The sequence below is a fragment of the Triturus cristatus genome, chromosome 9 (genome assembly GCF_964204655.1).
Source record: "Triturus cristatus chromosome 9, aTriCri1.1, whole genome shotgun sequence".
Classification (NCBI taxonomy): Eukaryota; Metazoa; Chordata; class Amphibia; order Caudata; family Salamandridae; genus Triturus; species Triturus cristatus.
The window spans coordinates 373,131,102-373,151,421 of record NC_140592.1 but is presented as its reverse complement, the minus strand read 5'-3'; the positions used below and the strand labels follow the sequence as shown (position 1 = coordinate 373,151,421).

Genomic DNA, 20,320 nt, shown 5'->3' with positions numbered 1-20,320 from the left:
CAAGCTTGGGAAACCACCTACCTGGAAGGACGAATCTTAATTTAAGAACGGTACAAAGTTACATTTTGCCCTAACTCTACAACAGACTGGGTAAGAAGTAAAGTTTTGATTACACCGCAGATAGATTTGAGAAATGAATTTGTCCTTTTGAGGACTCAGACTCTTGACTTAATTGAAAAATAGTTAGGACACTAATGAACCAAATATTGACCTAATGTTTTCATTTCTTTTAGAGCAGGATATGAAGACCACGTTACAAAGCAATTCCAACAGTTTTTCCCACCGTTATAAGGGCTCATAAATAGAGACTATGTTGAAATTGTAATGAATGTCCATGTGTAAATGTAAAAGAAGCTAGGCTTTAACAACAAAAATACTGTTATGCACTAATGTGTTTTGATACGAGAAATTGTTTTTAAAAATGCTTGCATATAGTGAAGAAAAAAAAAACGGGTGTACATTTTTACTCTGTGCGATACAATATAATGATGGCAAGACCTATATTAAAACGCAAACTGTGTCTGCGTGGGCATTTTCAATTATATTAGGAATGATACATTTTGAAAATGACAAACAAGTCAAAACCTGGGAGTAGGAACGGTGGCTGTCCAAAAACGCAACACAGAATTATTAGGGACAGAGACTCTTTTTTTTGTATGCTAAAGTCATGAATGACAACTGCTTTCGTGACAAGTAATTCAAAGTGTGGCTTGATGTCGGCATCTTGGCAGATGAACACGATAGGGCCATACTCCCTAAATAAGCATATTAAGTTTGGGCAGTAATAAATCATTTCAGCCTAGGAGTAAAAAAGAATAAAGTGAAAAAAATACAAGGCTGTCCACATCCAACAGTGTCAGATGGAAAGGTACTAAAAAATAAAGTATAAACAGACAAGTTTTTTTAAAATTGAAAGGGAAAACGGCACTTGCAAACCAAACAAACAAAGGGCTCACTTAGCATGGGCAATCCTCCAAATGTCTGGAGGAAGGGCGAAATCTGAAGGAGAATCTCCTGGAGGCATTTCCTTCACCATGGCATGCCTATGGCTACACCTATGGTGCAGGAATTTTTTATTACCACCCTGTCTTAGGCTGTAGTGTCTCTAGACTCTTACAGCACTGGAGACAAATCATTGAATCTAGAGTTTCAGGAGCTTCACGGCAGGGTTGGATTGGGATTAAAAATTGGCCCAGGCATGCTAAAAAACAAGTGGCCCACATTTGCATATTGCCTTTCCGCAAAACAGTGCTTCGGCGAAGTTTTATAAACACCTGAAAACAAGTGAGGTCACTTCTGCTCAGGCCCCCCTCCCCCGCTCAGTATGCACACATTAATTGGCCAGCCCAGCGAGAGAAAGGGAGTTACACCTCTGCCCATTGATAAAAGGGAGGTAATGGATACCCATCTGCCTTCAGAAAGGCCACTCAGAGCCCCACTGGGCCACTGGCACTATTTGAACAAACCAGTTCTTGCCTAAATCGGCCCGGCCCCCCAGGCTGCCAAAAAAGCAGCCCACATCTGGAACTTTGATACTGGCCCCTTGGCCATTTCCCGAGTGCCCGCTTTACCAATCTGACCCCGCTTCATGGTACGGCTCACTATATCCACGCGGCCCAAAATTGGGCAATGACCCGTGAGGTCTAACAGACCGGTGGAAATTTGCAAGTCTTCATGGAAAACGGGCAGGGAACTGGAACAAGTTCGATTAATTTTAATGCTACCAAGTCGGTCGCTGGCACTAGCCAGGTTGTGAACGCTCCATGTGAGCAGGAAGGAAGCTCCTGGTGCCGCCGTTTTCTTAGAGTGGCAGGTAAGCTTGCTTTAATACCGTCGCAGTGAGTAGGTTGCAGAGTGGTTGCTTTTCATACACTGCCAGGCTGTACTTGGTCTGCTGATGTGTAGAAAGTATGCCGAGTGTTGGCCATGCTGCATGTGAGGACAACATCCCCTACAATCCTGTGCCTACCAGTCATGTGTGTCTGCGATGGAACTACGGTTGGTATCATGAAGAGGGCGAAGGGGAAGAAATGGGCATTGCGGCATTCATTCTTTTAAAACTACGAGTTTATTGCATTTCCAAGGACTGCTTCGATACTAGCTTTCCAAACAATCTAGCAAAACTGTAAGCTAAAAACTTGAAAATCCAGACGCCTCTATTTCGATTCTTCTGGTAGAAATAACAAGGGGTGAGTAAGAGAGGGGAAAGCGCAGTGTTCCAGTAACCCCCAACCACCTCCCGCCCCCTCGTCCCAAACTGGAGCAGATGTAGCTGCGCGCCGAGCGCGCACCCTATCAGGAAGGCCGGACTACACTACTGGTTCGCATCAGGACCTCGGGCCCCTCCCCGCCACATCTCAGCTGCTGCATTTACCGCTGCTTCATTACCAATTCGTCTTGTTTTAATTACAGTATTAATCCCAAGCTAATTAATATGGAAATGGGTAGGGTTTTAGCCACAAGCAGGAGCGGTGACTAATTAAAATGCCAGATTCGTGGCAGCGGGACAGGAGTTGTGTTTGTGCCGGAGCTGCGGCTGTTTGTTGTTTAATATAAACTCATTAGCGCCCAGACAGGGCACGAGGGATAGGGTAGCAGCCAGGCAGCGATATCGGTCTGCCACTCCTCGCCAGCAGCACAACACCCCCACCCCTATGGGGGCAGCACGCGCACGCAGCACTCCATCACCCCCCCCCCCACACACACACACACACACACACACACTTTTCTGGACGGCATGCACAAACAGAGATTTTGCCCCAACCACCACCTTTGGTAAAACTAAGCAGAAGATACTGACCCCTTCACTCCACACCCTACTTCTCTGGATGGCATCTACAAACAAGGATCTTGCACCCAGCGCCAATACGTTATGCTATGCCAAGCATAAGACACTGCCACCTTCACTTTCCACACCCTTTTCTGGACGGCACGCATAAGCAAGGACCTTGTAATCACCTCCTTTGACATAAGCAAGCACAGAACAGTCGACCCATCACATAAAACCCATGCACAGGGAACTGGAACTGCCTGATCTTCACAGCGCAGATCCTTGGTCTTGAAGCACACACATCAATATCCACTTCCCTGACCTAGCACGCCAGCACGCCTGCCCCTGAATACTGTACACAAAGGACATGAACCAGACGCATTTTCTCTACTCTTATCAGCGTCTGGTTTACATAAAAGTTTGAGACTTTTGTTCTGGACAAAAGGGTGGGATGTGAAGCAAAGTCGTGCGTTCCCACACTTCTGTTAAAACTCCAGAAATGGGGAAAGGGCGAAGACCTCCCTTCTCCCCAACCCAGTCGCCATTTTTGGATTTAATCTACTTATGGCAGATCTTCAAGGATACCACAACAAATATGATTACAGTGAATCTCAGTTGAATCCACTGGAATTATCCATTGGTATTGTTGGTGGTTATCCTGAATATCTGGCATGGTTCCGCCCTCCAGGATCTGTGCAGATCGCCCCGTGCTTGTAAGCTGACAGTCAAATAGGATTCCCAATCCTCCTCTCCCTTCGACATGAAGGAAATAAAAACTATTACCGACCACAAAGCGGACAGTTACAGGTAAAGCTCACCTTATCCTCACCTAATTGTTCACACAGCTCCCTCCATAAAGGGCTCAACCCAGTCACTGCTCCATCCCGCCACAGAAATCCGAGCGTGAAAAGCAATCAGCAGGCCCCAGAGTCAGTGTATTAATAAGACAGAAACATCCTCTGACAACCACCATCAACCCATGACCCATATGGGAGGTAGACAGACTAAAAACTAAACACCCAAACAATGTTGTTGCCAAAGGAGAAAATTAATGAGAATCAAAAGATTTACTCACCACTGTCGAATTCATCAGGAACCTGTTGGAAGAGAAAGGACATAAAATATGAGACGCTTGGTTTGTTGCACCATGGACAGGCACACTGGACCTAGTGCCTGCAGACATTTACTTAATTAGGGGGAAGATGAACGTGTCCCATGTATGAATATTCAAATCCATCTGCTGCCCTGTCTGGCTAGCAGCTGCCCCCTCCCCCATTACTATTATTCCAATTCAATACCGTTCTGCCCAGTCTGAACCTCCTTAAGAAGCAAGCCACATCACACAGTGGAGTGGCCTGGCGTCACAGGTGTGTGCAGGGCACCTTTGGAGATGCACACCACATATGGAGGGCATTTCACTATACGTTTTCAACTGACATGTATTGGTACAACAAAGTGTACTTGTGTCGTTTATGCGTCATTAATGACCAATAGACATCACAGCATGGTTACTTTCTTTTATTTTCACACAAAGGCATACACAAATATACCGCTTGGCATTTAAGTTCTAAATTGAATAAATGATTTAACGCCATACAACGAAGCACTTTTTCTTGTTCACTATTTTCTTCCAAGGCAGACTTAGAAAATTGGTTTCTCTGACATATGCATACCTTACACTGAGCATTTCATGACATCAGTGAACACTTTCTATATTGTAGTTACTGTTTTTGTCTTAGCCTTTGTCCTACGTAGCAGCAGAATCCCTTTATTTGTTGTGGGTTCAAGTCCATTTGTTCACATTCGCTTCATCATCTCAACTAGTGCTCAGTGCTGTAGGCAGTGTCTCCAAGGTGGGTCATACTCACGCATTAGGTTGTTTGTATCTACCACTTGTTAGTACCCTCTCGGACCGCATTCACAGCAGTCTGTCTTCCCTTCACCGTACAGCAAAGGAGAAAATGCCTTGGTTTCTAGTTTTCCCTTGGCATACTGGGTGACAGCCTGACTTGTCTGAGTTTCGACCTAACGTTGGCATGTTTCATTCAATAGTTTGTCACTAGGCTTATACCAGGCTAGTAATTAAAGAAAGGTACCCCCTAAACACACTATTTAAGGTCTGGGACAAAGGGGAAAACAAACCAATGAAATGTGATGGGGGTCCCACAATACCTGTATTACTTCACAAAGGGCTACACAGAGCTCACAAGGCAGGCCACATGAGAAATATTAATAAATTCAAAAGTGTACTCCCTATACCGGGCTCATTTACTTATTTCTTTATTATAATACTCCTTTTTAACTTATTTTTCCTTATACATTTCGCATGTTTCAAATGAATTATACACTAGACATACTACAAGTACAAATCTAAGTGGGATGATTAGAAGTACGCGCAAGTCGGACCACATTCACAATTACCTGCACTGACTGTGAGGATCAGGCTAGTTTAAAATGTTCCTTGGCTGATTGATGGATTGAGTCTTCCACTGAAGAATCTGACATTCGATTTTAGTCTCAGGAGCACCCAGACAAACTGCCTCTTCACAGTCGAGCTTCGGAATGACAAACCAGGTTTGTGAAGAGTTCCCACCAGAACAATAGGGGCTTAGAGTTTACTCCAGAAGTAGTGGAGTACCCTGTCTGCTGGCACCAATTAGATTTGTGCGAACTGTCATCTTGCCTTCAATGGTGCTCCAGTGGCCCTCCTGGTGGAAACCTTAGACCGGTAAAGTGATTATTAATAAGAAAACATAGCCTGAAGTACTTTTTTTTTCTCCGTTTGGGATCACCGGAAAAAAGCTGGTGGTCCTAAACTGAAAAAAATACAAATTAAACCATGCGCCTGGGAAGAGAAAATTCTGAGGGTGTCAGGGCCATTTGCATTTTGTCTAACAAAAATAAAACCAAGTTTGGGTGTTTGTTTTTATAAAACAAAAACAAGTTTGCTGTGTAGCTCTATGAAACATTTACAATACCTCCAGAAGAGCAGCCGTGATGGCAGCTCCTCTGATGGCATAGAGCTCTCCGAATGACCAGCATCCATCTCTAAATATGGCAGTCGGTAGCCTGGCAGGGGAGGGGATGTTGTTAAATATGCAAGCGGGTCTTTGAAGGAGCAGATTTGGATGAGGACAGGAGAATCCCCTCTTAGCCACTCTTTTATGACGGCACTTGCCTCTCCTCCTAACTTTCAATAGAAATATCAGCAAGTGGTGGCCATGCAGCCAGCCCAGATGAAACTTCTTCATACAAGCAGGCCATTGCATAAGGAGCAAGTCACCACTCTGCTTATCTCGTGCTGAGATTGCAACTGGTCTGTTTAGGAGAGCAGCATTCAGAGCCCTCATTGAAAGGTTGTCTAAATGCAAAAAAAAAAATCTAGGCTCTCCCAAAACTTGGCACGGAATAGGAATTACCCTGTGAGTAAGGGATGAGGGCTCTTGCGCTTTAAAACTCTCCAGCCAGCAATGCAGATACATGAGAGGTCAAATAATTAGATTAACAGTGTAAACTATGACAGTGCGCCTCTCCCTAACAGAATAAACTAGCTTCAATTTTAAATAAATATGGTGGTGTTCATTTAGAGGAAAACTGCAAGGAGACAAACCTACACAGATTTACTATGGACCTAAATTAAAATGTTTTCAGTTGCCCCTGCAATTTGAAAATGTAATTGAGCGACAGTGCTCCAAAACATAAGAAGCAATGGGAACATCAAAACACTCGGTCATCCAGCCCAGAGCCCACTCCCTGAATTAAGACTGTCGGCCATTGCCAGCTGCCTGGGTGAAAGGCTTGATCGTATCTCCACCATTCACAGCCCAAAGCCACAAGAGGAACTCTGAAGCCATCAGCTAAAATGTTAAATTGTTATTAGGCAAGGATGCACAGAACAATACAGACATCAACTACATTAATTACTAGAAGGAATATGCTACTTACCAGTATGCATCTGTTCTTGGCATGTAGAGCTGCAGATCTACACACTTTTGCATAGATCGCCATCTGGTGTTGGGCCCGGATGTTTGCAGTTTGTTTTTCCTCTTGGAAAGTCTTTGGAAGTCACGAGGTCGGTGACTCCTCCCTTGGTTCGTATTGCGCATGGGCTTCGGCTCCATCCTCAGATTGTTTTTCGCCAACAGGGAAAGATGGAGCGTAGTAATAACAGTGAAGAAACCCATGTGTGTTGTATCTAAATAAGATAGACTGGAACAGATACAGGTAGCCGGGGAGGCGGGTGGGCGTGTGTAGATCTGCAGCTCTACATGCCAAGAACAGATGCATACTGGTAAGTAGCATATTCCGTTCGAGGCATAGGAGCTGCAGATTACACACTTTTGCATAGACTATATAACAGTTCCCAACCTTAGCGGCGACCACCGGTATCTGTTGCAGTGGTTTGAAATAGTGTTTTTAGTACAGCCTGGCCCACACTAGCTTGTTGCTTGGTTTGCACATCTACACAGAAATGTTTAGTGAAAGTGTGCGGTGTTGACCATGTAGCTGCCTTGCAGATATCATCTAATGGGATGTTCCCTAGAAAATCCATAGAAGCCCCCATCTTTCTTGTAGAGTGGGCTTTAGGGGGAACAGATAGCGTGCGTTTTGCTTTGTGGTAGCAAATCTGTATGCATTTAACAATCCACCTAGCTATCCCTGATTTAGAGATTGGGTTGCCTTTATGAGTTGGAGAGAAAGAGACAAACAGTTGCTTTGTCTTTCTGAAAGGTTGTGTTCTCTGGATATAGTAAAGCAAGGCCCTTTTAACATCCAGTGTGTGTAGAGCCCTTTCTGCAACAGTTTGAGGTTGCGAGAAGTAAAACCGGTAGTTCTACCGATTGGTTTAGATGAAAGGGTGAGATGACTTTGGGTAGGAATTTTGGGTTGGTACGGAGGACAACCTTGTTCGGGTGCATTTGGAGAAAAGGTTCTTGTATAGTAAGTGCTTGTATCTCACTGACCCTTCTAAGGGAGGTGATGGCTACAAGGAAAGCTGTTTTCCATGTGAGGAATTGCAGTTCGCATTTATGCAAAGGTTCGAAAGGCGGTCCCATTAGCCTTGTGAGAACTATATTTAAGTTCCACACAGGTGAGGGTGGCACTCTGGGGGGAATTATTCGTTTTAGGCCTTCCATGAAGGCTTTAATGGCAGGCACTCTGAAAAGTGATAGGTGCTGTCTGTTTTGTAGGTAAGCGGCAATTGCTGCGAGGTGTAGCCGAATGGATGTATATGCTAGGTTACACCTTTGTAGATGGAGTAAGTAGCATATGATATGCTGTATGGATGCGTCTAGAGGGTTGATTGTGTTATGGCAATAAACAACAAATCTTTTCCACTTGGCAGCGTAGCAGGCTCTAGTGGTAGGGCGTCTAGCTTCTCTGATAACGTTCGTACAGTCGGGGGGAAGGTTAAGGTATCCGAATTCTAGGATCTCAGGAGCCAGATCGCAAGGTTGAGCTGAGCTGGGTCCAGGTGTCTGATCTCTCCGCACTACCGAGAGTTCCAGCAGCGTGGTGTACCACGGTTGTCTGGCCCATGTTGGAGCTACTAGGATCAGTGCGAGGGAATGCTGTTGTAGCTTTCGCACCACTAATGGAATTAGTGGGAGAGGTGGAAAGGCTTACGCAAATTTGCCTGACCAGTTCATCCATATCGCATTGCCTTTGGACAATGGGTGTGGGTATCTGGCGGCGAAGCTTGGGCATTTTTTGTTTTCGTGGGTGACGAATAGGTCTATCTGTGGATGCCCCCATGTGAGAAGTTGGCCGGATATATGTCGTCACTAATTCTAGTGTACACCTTGTATCAGTCCAAACAACCCTTATGGTGATTGGTTGTAAAGGCAACCTTATAGACCAGCTATCCTAGTGGTAGCATGGACAAGAGCAGTCTTAGGCTAAACTCTGTATGGCATATGAAGCCAGCTGTTATACCATTTGCAGTCCCTTGAATACCAAATGAAAGGACACCACAACAGATATATATAACAAATAGAATGTATTTATTCTAGTCAAAATACCCTCAGCACTCTTTCTGAGATAAGAGGTAAGTACAACACAGTCTTATTTAAGCATACATTAAGTCACACAGGTAAGTAATACAGTTAGGCCCTAGTGGCCACGCAAACCATATACTAAGTAAGTGGTATAAGAACCACTGTCACAAACACAGGATAGGCCTAGGGAATCGCTGGGGCTACACTATACTACCAAAGGTTAGGAAGTGGGAGGCCCACGGGATTCAGGTGCAGAGTGGAAACACTCACGCGTAATGCGTAAAAGTCGATAGAAATAGTAGTTATTAGAAATTAACAGTTTTAGGACACTTCTGGAATAGCTAGGAGTTCGAGATTTGGAAACTAGACCCTAGGATAGTCACTACCCTTGTGAGCACCGGAGTACCCAAGTTACCTAGCCCACGGGCTGCGGGTGCATAGGTGTGAACTTGCGTCACGTTTCGTCGTTGACTCCTATGGATGCCTGAAGGAAAGTTGCTGACAGGCAGTCAGTGAAGAGTGTCCGGTGGATCCCAAGGATGGAATCAAGAAGAAAGGATACATGCAAGCAGAAGGGACAGAGTCTAGGTCACCAGCCAGGAGCCAGGAAGGAACCAGGAAGAAACCAGGCGATGTCGTGCAGATGCAGGTGAAGAGGTGAAGCTTGTCGCAGCAGCCACGGGTACCAGGAGACGTCGAGGACGACCAGGACCAGGAGGCGAGCTGTCCCACGAAGGCTCTTGCTGTCGGCGGCGTCGATGTCGAGTTAGGATCTAACAAGCCTTGGCAAGCGGAACCCACGCAGAATGGAGGACTTGCTTCTGGTGCAGACCAGGAAGGTCTGGGGTGCTTCTCTTTCACAGAGGAGCGAGTGCCAGTCTGGAGGAGCCGGACCAGCAAGGTGAAATCAAAGGTTCGTCGTCGCAGAGGTCACTAGCCAACGGGCCAGCAACCGGACAACACGTCGAGCAACTCAGGTGCAGAAGGACCCCACGCAGAACACGTGAAGTGTGGGGAGCTGATCATCTTTGCAGATGGTGCTCGGGATGGGGGCTTCTCAATTCCCCAAGCACAGCCTCGAGGAAGCCTCAGAAGTCGCGCTAGTCAGTTACTAGCCACTTTTCCCAAGTCGCCGGTCCCACGTCCCTCGTCGCCTCCACGGGTCTCAGCTTTGCTGCAGATGTGGATCTGGGTCAGAGGTGTCTGGAAGTCTCGGCGCTGGTCAGTCTCTGCAGTCGTCCCTCGTAGGATCAGTCGCAAAGCAAGCAGCGGTCGCTGGATGGTGCCTGGTTGCCCAGGGTGGTCACTCCTTGGCCACAAGGGAGATTCTTCAGTCTTCTTCCTGAGGTCGAATGTCGAAGGTCCAGAGTTTCTGTTCAAGTTGCAGATTCAGGATAATCTAATTTTGCAGGGCTCAGCTACCTACTGATATACTGGGCTAGTGGGCTGGGCTACATGCAAGGTTCCTCCTATGGGTGGGACCAGGAAGGGGAGTGGTTACACCCCCTTTCCTTTGTCCAGTTTCGCGCCAGAGCTGGGGCTGGAATGCCCCAGTGCCGGTTTGAACTGGACTATGCATGGGACACCTTGTGTGCCCCAGGCAGGGTCTAGTTTCTTTCATCCCTCCCTGCCCCAATAAGCTAAGTCATGTCTGGGGTGGTGCTCGCACCTCCCAAGGCAGGAAACCTATTGTCCAAGCCTCCCTCGCTGGAAGGACTCCCAGCAGCAGGAGGTCAGACTTGTGTCTGTGGCAGCAGCATCCATTTTGTGATGCTGGGGCTATGGTTAACTTTAACCGGGTAAGTAGGTTTCAACATGTCTTCTCCCTCTAGAAGGGAGGAATAATATCCTCATTGCCAGAAATGGTATGGGGGTATTATTCCAAAGTGTTCGACACCTTACACGACATGTTTTGATAAAGCCCAACCATAGTTACCATAACCGTTTAAGATTATAAGGTACTTTAAGAGTATATGGTAGGCTATATCATAGAACAGCTATAAGGACATGGTTCCGAAAGCTGCAGACAGGCTCAGCTCATGCTAGAGCACCATCTCACATGTTACCAAGCACTCTGCCTCCAGGATTGTTAAGGCCTGCCATGGAAGTGGCTGATAGGTTAACAGTTGTCTATATATAAGATAGGTATAGGAATACAACACCTAAGCAAGGGGTGATTACACAACCTTGCCCCAGCTGAGTGGTCAGTTGTGTCATAATGGAAGGCCAGGCCAGGGGTGGCACAATACATGCTGCAGCCCCTGGTAGGCCTAGGGTACACCTATGCCCTGGGTACCTAAGGTACACTATACAGGGGCCAACAAGGTGATCCTTACCAATTGGGTTATGCACCTAAAGTACATAGTATGAACTTAGAGGGAGAACAGCTGGGCTGTGGGTGTGATTGGCAGGCCCACAGCCACATCTAAGTCGAAAACCAGTGAAGCAAAAGCAAAATGTGGGGGTAAACATTGAAAGCAGACCCTACTCTCCTACACCCCACATCTGAAAGAACGGGTGAAGAACCTGCGGGTGAAGTTCCCACTCGTGGATCTGCTGCGTCTGTCTGCTGAGCAGATCTGCCATGGTGTTTTAGACTCCTGGGACATGCTGGGCTAGGAGAAAGATTTTGTGTGGAATTGCCCATCTCCATATGCTCTGTGCTAGTTGAGAGAGCTGTGGAGAGTGTGTGCCGCCTTGTTTTTGAATGTAGTACATGGCGGTCATGTTGTCTGTGCGAATAAGGACTGCCTTGCCTAAAATCTGTGTGTGAAAGGATTTTAGGGCTAGAAAGATTGCCAGTAACTCCAGATGGTTGATGTAGAGTAACTTTTGTTGCGGCGTCCATGTGCCCTGCACTGTGAGGTGTAGTAGATGAGCTCCCCAGCCGGAGAGCGATGCGTCTGTTGTCAGGATTATTTGTGGAACCGGGTCCAGGAACGGTCGACCTCTGGAAAGATTTGTGGTGTTCCACCATTGCAGAGAGCGATGGGTGCGACCGTCTACCAACACCAGATCTGTCAGTTGCCCCTGGGCCTGGTTCCATTGGCGCGCTAAGCACTCTTGGAGTGGACGCATCTGGAGTCTTGCATGAGGCACTATGAAAATGCAAGAGGCCATCATCCCTATCAGTTGCATAAACACTCTTGCTGGGAGGGAGTGTTGAAGTATGAATTTTTGACGCAATGCCGGAATGCTTGCAATCCTGGCCGGATTGGGGTAGGCTATGGCTTTTGAGGTGTCTATGGTGGCACCGAGGTATTGCTATATGTGGGATGGTGTTAGCTGGGACTTTTGGTGGTTCACCGTGAAGCCTAGTTGGTGAAGTAGTTGGATTGTAGTGGCGGTGTGGTGTACACATTGGTTGTAGGACGCAGCTTTTATCAGCCCGTCGTCCAAATATGGGAAGACGTGAATGTGCTGTCTTCTGAGATGTGCCGCCACTACCGCTAGGCACTTGGTGAATACCCTTGGTGCTGTTGTGACCCCGAATGGGAGCACCTTGAACTGGTAGTGTTGCCCGTCCACTACAAATCTGAGGTACTTTCTGTGGGCATGGTGTACCGGAATGTGAAAGTATGCGTCATTCAAGTCCAGAGTGGTGAGAAAGTAGTTCTGAGAGAGGAGCGGAAGTACCTGCTGAAGTGTTACCATGTGAAAATGGTCCGAATGTATGTATGTGTTTAGAGGCCGGAGATCTAAGATCGGTCGTAGAGTCTCGTCTCTTTTTGGTATCAGAAAATATAGGGAGTAGACCCCTACATTTTTCTGATTGGCGGGGACCTGTTCTATCGCCTGTTTTTGTAGGAGGGAGATTACCTCCTGTTTTAATAACGTGGAATGTTCTTGTGACATTGGGCGTTGCCTGGGTGGAATGTTGGGGGGTAGATGTCAGTTCTAGGCAGCACCCTGAACGAATAATTTGGGTCACCCATCTGTCTGATGTGATGGACTCCCAGACGTGAAGGAAATTTTGTAGTCTGCCCCCGACCGGAGTGGGATGGTCAGGAGGGAGCGGGGGGAAGTCATTGGGTAGGCGGTGTGGCAGAGCGGGCGGTATTTGTTTTGCCTCTGCCTTTGTTATTGCCTCTATAGCCGCCTCTTTGATAACCCCTTGTGAAGGTGGATTGAGCAGGGGATTTGTAGGACGTGGACGCGCTATCTGAGGAGTAGCCTCTGCCCGTGCCCCGAAAGGAAGAGCGGCGAAAGGAGCGCCTAGGAGGGTGTGACTGTAGGGCTCCCATAGATTTCGCCGTATCGGTGTCTTTCTTCATCTTCTCGAGGGCCTCATCTACCTTTGGACCGAATAGATGTTCTTGATCAAATGGATGGTTTAATATGGAGGCTTGTACCTCAGGTTTAAAGCCCGAAACTCTCAGCCAAGCGTGGCGACGGAGAAGGACACTAGTGTTAATGGCCCTGGAGGCTGTGTCCGCTGCGTCTAAGGCACTGCGTATAGAGGTGTTAGTTATGGTCTTACCCTCTTGAATTTATTCATTGGCCCTATTTATGTATTTTTCTGGGAGATGGTGCATGATGGTTTCTAGTTCATCATAATGCGCTCTGTCGTATCTGGCCAATAGCGCTTGAGTGTTGGCGATACGCCATATATTGGCTGCCTGTGACGCAGTGCGTTTTCCTGACGCGTCCAGGAGCTTTGACTCTTTGTCAGGCGGTGGTGCTTCGCCCGACGCCTGGGAATTTGATCTCTTCCTTGCAGTGGATACCACTAGGGAATCCAGTGGCGCTGGCCCTTTGATGTAGGCAGGATCTGTGGGGGCAGCTTTATACTTCTTCTCTATGCATGGGTTGAGGACCCTAGCCCTGACTGGGTCTTTAAAAACCTCTGGCGCATGTTTTATTACCCCTTTGAGCATAGGTAGTATAGAAGTAGACCTATGTGCAGTATCAAAGATGTCTAGGAGGAAATCTTCCTCTACTGGGTCAGTGTGTAGCTCTACCCCGTGATAATGTGCCGCCCTCTGAAGTAGGTGGTGAAAACCTAATGAGTCTTCTGGTGGAGATGGCCTGGATGGATAAAGGTCATCTTGTGGGACATCTGGAATGTCTGGATTATTATAATAATCCCATGGGTCTGGGGATCCTGTAGGGGTGGGGTCTTGTGGCACATCTGCTGGGTCGTAGTATGGGTCCCCCTGATCATCATGGTCTGGAGACTGGGTCGGAGAGCGATGAGGCAGGGGTGAAGAAGGCGGAGGGGGCAGAGGTGGAGAGGGTGGAGGAGGTGGGGAAGGCACTCTGAAAGGGGAGGTAGCACAGTCTTTCCTCTTTGGAGGTGGAGCTGGTTTGTCCAAATGTCTTATTAGAAGACAGTGCCAAATGTCCAGTTTTTGGATCCTTGGTAAGTGTCTTTTGCAAAGGATCCGGTGTAAATAGTTCTTGCGACACTGGCTGTTCGGTCGGCGCCGAAGTTTTCGGGGCCGATGGCTTTTTAGGCTTGTCTGTGCCGTGCTTTTTTGGAACCTCTGATTTTTTGGTCGGCGCCGAGACGGGCTTCGGCTCGGGAGTGTCGGTGCCGAGGGCCTTATGATGTTTGGTCGGCACCGAGAGGCTGGGTTTCGACACCGAGGGGTTTGGTGCGGAGCTCGGTGTCGAGGTAGAGGCCGATCTCTCCTTCGGTGCCGAAGTGTGTTTATCGGCACCGCTGGCAGGCTGGCTCGAGCCCGAGCCGCCAGAAGGCTTATTAGGCTTCTTCACCGGGCCCGAAGGTGGGGTGTTCGAAGCAGTGTCTTTGGTCTTGCCTAGGCCCGGAGGCGAAGGCGTGACCGAAGCCTTTTTGGGTGTCGGCGCGGGTGTGGGAGGGGGTATTTTACTCACGACCCTCTGTGCCGGGGTGATGTCCTCCAAATCCGAGTCGTCTGCTTCGGAAGCACTGACTAGGTCCTCTTCGGTGTGCTGCTGTCCCGGAGCTTCGACGTCGTCCCCGAAGATGTCGACTGGAACGGAAGTAGAGGAGTGCGCCATTTTTCGTCTGGCCCTTCGATCTCGAATAGTCTTTTTGGATCTGAAAGACTTGCAGGCGGGACAGTCTCGAGCCTCGTGTTAAGGGGAGAGGCAGAGGTTGCACACCTCATGAAGATCGGTGTGGGGGAATTTGGACCCACATCGAGGGCACTTCTTGAATGGAGTTCTTTCCTTCAGCCGGGACCGGAGCTTGGATAGGCCCGAAGGCGGGCCGCCGTCGATGACTGGAATCGAAGGTGTGTCGAAGAAGAAGGTGATTGAGGAGATCAGGATCTGAACAATACCGCGAAGAGCGAGGATTCCGCTTCGATCGTCGAACTGGAATGTTCGGAACCGGAGCGCGAAGTATTACATCCGAGCCCGATGGCGGAAAAAAACAATCTGAGGATGGAGCCGAAGCCCATGCGCAATACGAACCAAGGGAGGAGTCACCGACCTCATGACTTCCAAAGACTTTCCAAGAGGAAAAACAAACTGCAAACATCCGGGCCCAACACCAGATGGCGATCTATGCAGAAGTGTGTAATCTGCAGCTCATATGCCTCGAACATGAATTTACTAGAAGATTGCACAACCAAACGGGATTACATCATGAAATAACAAAAGGTTTCCCATAGCAAAATCTTTAATTTATACCTTAAATAAAAAAAATTAAAAAAGGTTGGGAGAATATCCAGGGAACAAATAGGGCTACAAGGGAATATGAAAACCCCTGTTCACCACACGGTCTTAATCTCGCCTGCTCATAGACACCAACAAGAACTTTCGAAGGCTTAATCTAAATTGATCCCAATCCAGATTCGAAATACCACGATGTTTGCACTGCATGACGTTCTCACCGCACTGTCCAAATGCGCTCTTCTCAATATTGGGCAATCTCGTTGCAGAGAACGATCAGAGCAAAAAATGAGTGGCCTGAAAAAAGACAGGCAGCCTGCCACCATTCTCCTGGCTATAGTAGTGAGGTTTCCTTCGCATGTAAGCACAGGTCTGGGCCCAATTCAAGCAAGCCCTCAGGACTTTACAAAAGTTCGTTTTAAAAAAAATGTGGATAACCAGGACAGCGGCCACAGGCAAATATTCAGTTACAGTGTGAGATGGTTTTAAAAGAGGTTTTGGGTGTTACCATGGCTAGAGCTGTTGGGTGTTCTGTGTATGATATGATGGTCTTAGAATTGAACTGCTTAGTTGATCCTCTGGAAGCCCGGTTTGCATTGCTCAGGTGTGAAAAGACTGTAGCACAGCAAGGATCTGGGCAAAAAAGACTAACATTAAAAATAATTTTTTCCTGGGAGAGGGAGGAGTATTGTAAATTGCAGTGTTTATGCATACTCAACAGTACTCGTCAAATCAACCCAAGTAGGATAACAGGCTTACCAGGATTCAAGCTGGTAAATGCAGGTTGCCCACAAATATCTGCAGTGAGAGCTCCACTCCCAGAAGCATGCATGCTACAGTAACCAGGTGGCAACTGTCCTTATTTGATAGAATATCACCACACACTTTTCAAAGGGTTTATTATCACCATTAAATGTGAATGTTTTCACTTTAACTTCATCAGCCTTTAGAAATCAATAACTCAGACAACTTTTCAGACTAGGTAGCTGGTATTACAATGAGACACTGCAGGACACATCAGCTTAGTCAGAATTACATTAACGCTTCAAATTTCAGCAAGTAAATCTTCGTAGGAAAACTCAGACCGCAGTAAAAGAAAGAATCAGTGGGGCCTTGAAAAGTTAAGGATGAAAAGTGAAGGACCTTTGGCAGGGGTCAGTTGCTAACAAAAGTACCTTTACAGAGAAACGTTTAAGTTCGAAATTAAGAAGGCACTGGGTCACGGCCTCTGGAACACAACTAGAAACAGGAAACGTTAGGAACCAAATTATCCGACTGACAATCATGGTGTATTGCTGCTTACTTGTAGATGGACCAGAACATGCCACATAGAAAATGGCTAATTAAAACTTCACCAAGGCAGTCCTATGCACACAACACAGTTCTTAAAAGTTGACATGATGGATTACACTATGATCAGACACCGATCCATGGATTGCGGATAAGTATTATTAACATGAGCGACTATAGGATCTAGGGTCTAATTACGACTTTGGCGATCGTGGAGCAAGGCCGCCACCCAGCGCCATAACCATAATGACATTGCCTGCCAGATTATAACTTTTTTTAGTCTCTGGCAGGTGGTTCTTTGGCGGTCCCTATGAAAAAGGCACCACAATGAGAACGTCAAAGGCAGTTCCTGCACGGCATGGACTGGTGCAGTCCATGCCGTAGAGGACCTGGGGTGCATGCACACAGGGGGGCATGGGCCTGTACAGCCCCCTTGGTTTCCTCTCCGCCACAGTTTTCATGGCAGGCCACAGTCGCACTGCCATGCATATTGCTGCCTCAAGACCGCCGCAACACTGCCAGGGATCTCTGAACCCTGAGAGTTGCTGCGGTCCGGCCGTCCAACTTGTGATAGGGTGGTCGGACCGCTGGTGCCCGCACCGCCACCATGACTACAGTTAGGCCCAAGACTGTCGAGTTCTCTACACATGTATGCATCTCTTACATCCCCGGTTACCTAATGCAGCGTGCCTGATCCTCGACCTAGAAAAGGCCTTCGACACTCTCCTATGGCCATATCTCTTCGCTGTTCTCAAGCGAAGTGGCTTGGCATACACACAACTCTTATACACGAACCTCACGTCAAGGGTGCGCCTGGGCAAATACATATCTGCCCCGCTCCGGGTAGAGAGGGGTACACGACAGGGGTGTTCCCTCTCCCCCTTACTATTCGCCCTGACCATAGAACCGCTGGCGATTCGATTGCGTCGAGGAGGAGAAAACTGGGGTATCCCAATAGCGGGCTCGATCCACAGCATCTCTTTACGCGGATGATCTGCTATTGTGCATGCGCAACATAACCGCAGATATGACCCCAATCTGGACAACCCTACGGCAATTTGTGGATGCCTCAGGCCTCCATGTAAACTGGAGTAAGTCCACGATCTATCCGCTGAGTGCACACCTAGCACCCTTTGACACTAATAGGGGATCAGAAACTTGTGTGGAGCGGTGCTGCACCTAGGTATTTGGGAGTACGACTGTACCACTCCGCCAGGGACATCTATGAAGGGAACCACCGTAAGGCATTAGCAGGTATACGGACGCCGGTGGGCTTTTAGAAAACGCTACCCCTGGCCCCCATTGGACGAGTGGCACTGGCCAAAATGATTATTGCCCCCCCAATTACTGTACCATTTTGCTGATCTCCCGGTCATTCCTCCCCGCCCTTTCTTCCGGGAGTTGGACACACTACTCACCTCTTATCTGGGGAGCGAGCTGACAAAGGGTAGCTCTGTCTAAACTGCTCCTACCAATGGACCGAGGAGGCCTCGGTGCTCCAGCATTTGAAGCATATTTGTTAGCAGCACAGCTGCAATGGCTTTCACACTGGACTGCGGAGCGTCACATGGACGAGGCAACCTCCGACAAAGGACACATTCCACTACCGGCACTGCGGTGCATGCTACTACCTGGCAACAAGCCCCAACGCTCCTACCCACTATAAGTGGTATGGTTTCCCAATGATGAGAAATATTACACAGCCCGATCCCTACAGATGTGGACCGACAACTCACTAATAGAGTGGTTATCCCTTTTCGAGGCTGGGCGACTACGACCCTATAATCAGCTAGTGGAAGAATATGACCTCCCCCCGGGGCAATTCCTACTGCATAGATGCATTGTTGCCAGTTCTGGGATGCACATGCAGGAGAACCACCGACACACCCAGTAATACATGCCATACTGTTTATGGGGGCAGGCAGACACTTAGTCACATGCCTATATAAGGCCATTCGGGAACTACTACTCCAGCCCCTGACTACACTACGTCAGACATGGGAGGAAGACATAGGTCGGCCATTACACGATAAGGAGTCTCAACGGACTTTAGAATATCCCAAAAAGGTCTCCAGAAACACACGCTTTAAAAATAAACAATTCAACATCACAGGGCATATTTGACACCAAAGCGCCTGAACCGCTTCTACCCAGATACGCAATTCCTATGTCCCTGGTGCTCAGCCCCAGCAGCGGATTTCAAACACATGTTCTGGGGGTGTCCCACACTACACCAGTACTGGAAGTACATTCACAAGACAATTCAGGCAACCACGAATGTTCCAGGGATCACGTCATGGGAGGCGTGCGCAATAGGCGTGTTCAAAAGATGGAAAACGGATAAAGTGCAGGTCCGATTCATATCACTCTCCCTCCTCCTAGCGAAAAGAGGAATAGCCATGCATTGGCGAGCCCCAGAGGGACCCCCAGTGGAGGCCTGGGTAAGAGCAGTTAAGAAATGGGGGGTGGCTGAAGAGGAAGCTATACAAGATGAGGAAGTGAAAGGAACACGCAAACATCATATTTCCATGGAATGGGTACAACTACTTTACCAATTTAGTCAACAAACTACACAAGATGACCCGGACGAGGCACCCCAAGCCCAGGCAACCAACCCCTTCACACTGATAGAACCCCTTGAATGTAATACCTCTGAGGAGAGACAAGGCAAGAGTATTCTTCAGATTCAATGTGACTTCTAACGAGTTAATGACATAAAAAGTCACTGTACTTTTAAATCTTTGAGAAGACATTCGAGAGAAGCTTGCCTAACCAGTATTCCTTGATCTACCTAAAAGGACTTCTCCTGTGTGCAACCCAGCTACAAAATTAGCAACTTTTGCTTGGTTGAACTAATTTATGTATACCAAAATGTAAAGCGTTTGTAATTAAAATGTGTGTATTTTCAGAACTAATAAGATGACGTTTGGGGAACAAAACGGTTGAATTTCCAAAATATATTTAAAGCTGATATTTGAGTGATTAATCATGTGGTTTGGGTAGAGTTGTTACTAATATTACCTTGATGCCGGGGGCATTGCGGATATGGCTGTTTAAAGGCATTCCTCACTGAAAAGGTTTTTTTTTTTTTTTTACATTACTGCTGGCACCTGTGCTTAAAATAATCTTACATACAGTGGCCATTAATGTAATATTGTTTGAAGTGATCATAATTACAATAAAGTTTGGAACTAGGGGAGACTTTCACTGGAAAGAAGTAATTCTTAACAAAACAAAAAAAAAGGTTGGAGACTCCTGATCCAGAGTATTTTTGAGAGACTCAGACAGACTTCTAATGAGTCAAGAACATACAAAGTAACTGGATGGTAGTACAAAATATTGCTTTTTGACGAATAGGTCTCTTCACCCCGCATACTATTACCCCGCATGCTGTCACAACGCGGTCGTAACAACGACTGTGTTGCGACAACTCATACCATTACCCCGCAAGTCATTACAACGACTTGCGGAGGGGGGAGTTCTGGATCTTGGAATAGTAAAATGTACTATTCCAACTCCAGTCTGTGTGGACTGTAGGGAAGTTGTTGGATTTTAAATCCAACACCTTCTCCCCCCTCCACAAGTCGTCGTAACGACTTGCGGGGTAACGGTATGCGTTGTCACAACGCAGTCGTTGTTACGACCGCATTGTGACAGC

At 47.4% G+C, this 20,320-nt stretch overlaps 1 protein-coding gene across 1 annotated transcript in view; it reads right to left on the bottom strand.

Moving 5' to 3' along the window:
- Positions 1 to 20,320, bottom strand: part of TIMM50 (translocase of inner mitochondrial membrane 50) — a 264,504-nt gene that overhangs the window by 141,809 nt on the left and 102,375 nt on the right. The window contains exon 4 of the mRNA XM_085625193.1: positions 3,846 to 3,867. Coding sequence (XP_085481319.1) covers positions 3,846 to 3,867 — 22 coding nt within the window. The remainder of the gene's footprint in view (positions 1 to 3,845; positions 3,868 to 20,320) is intronic.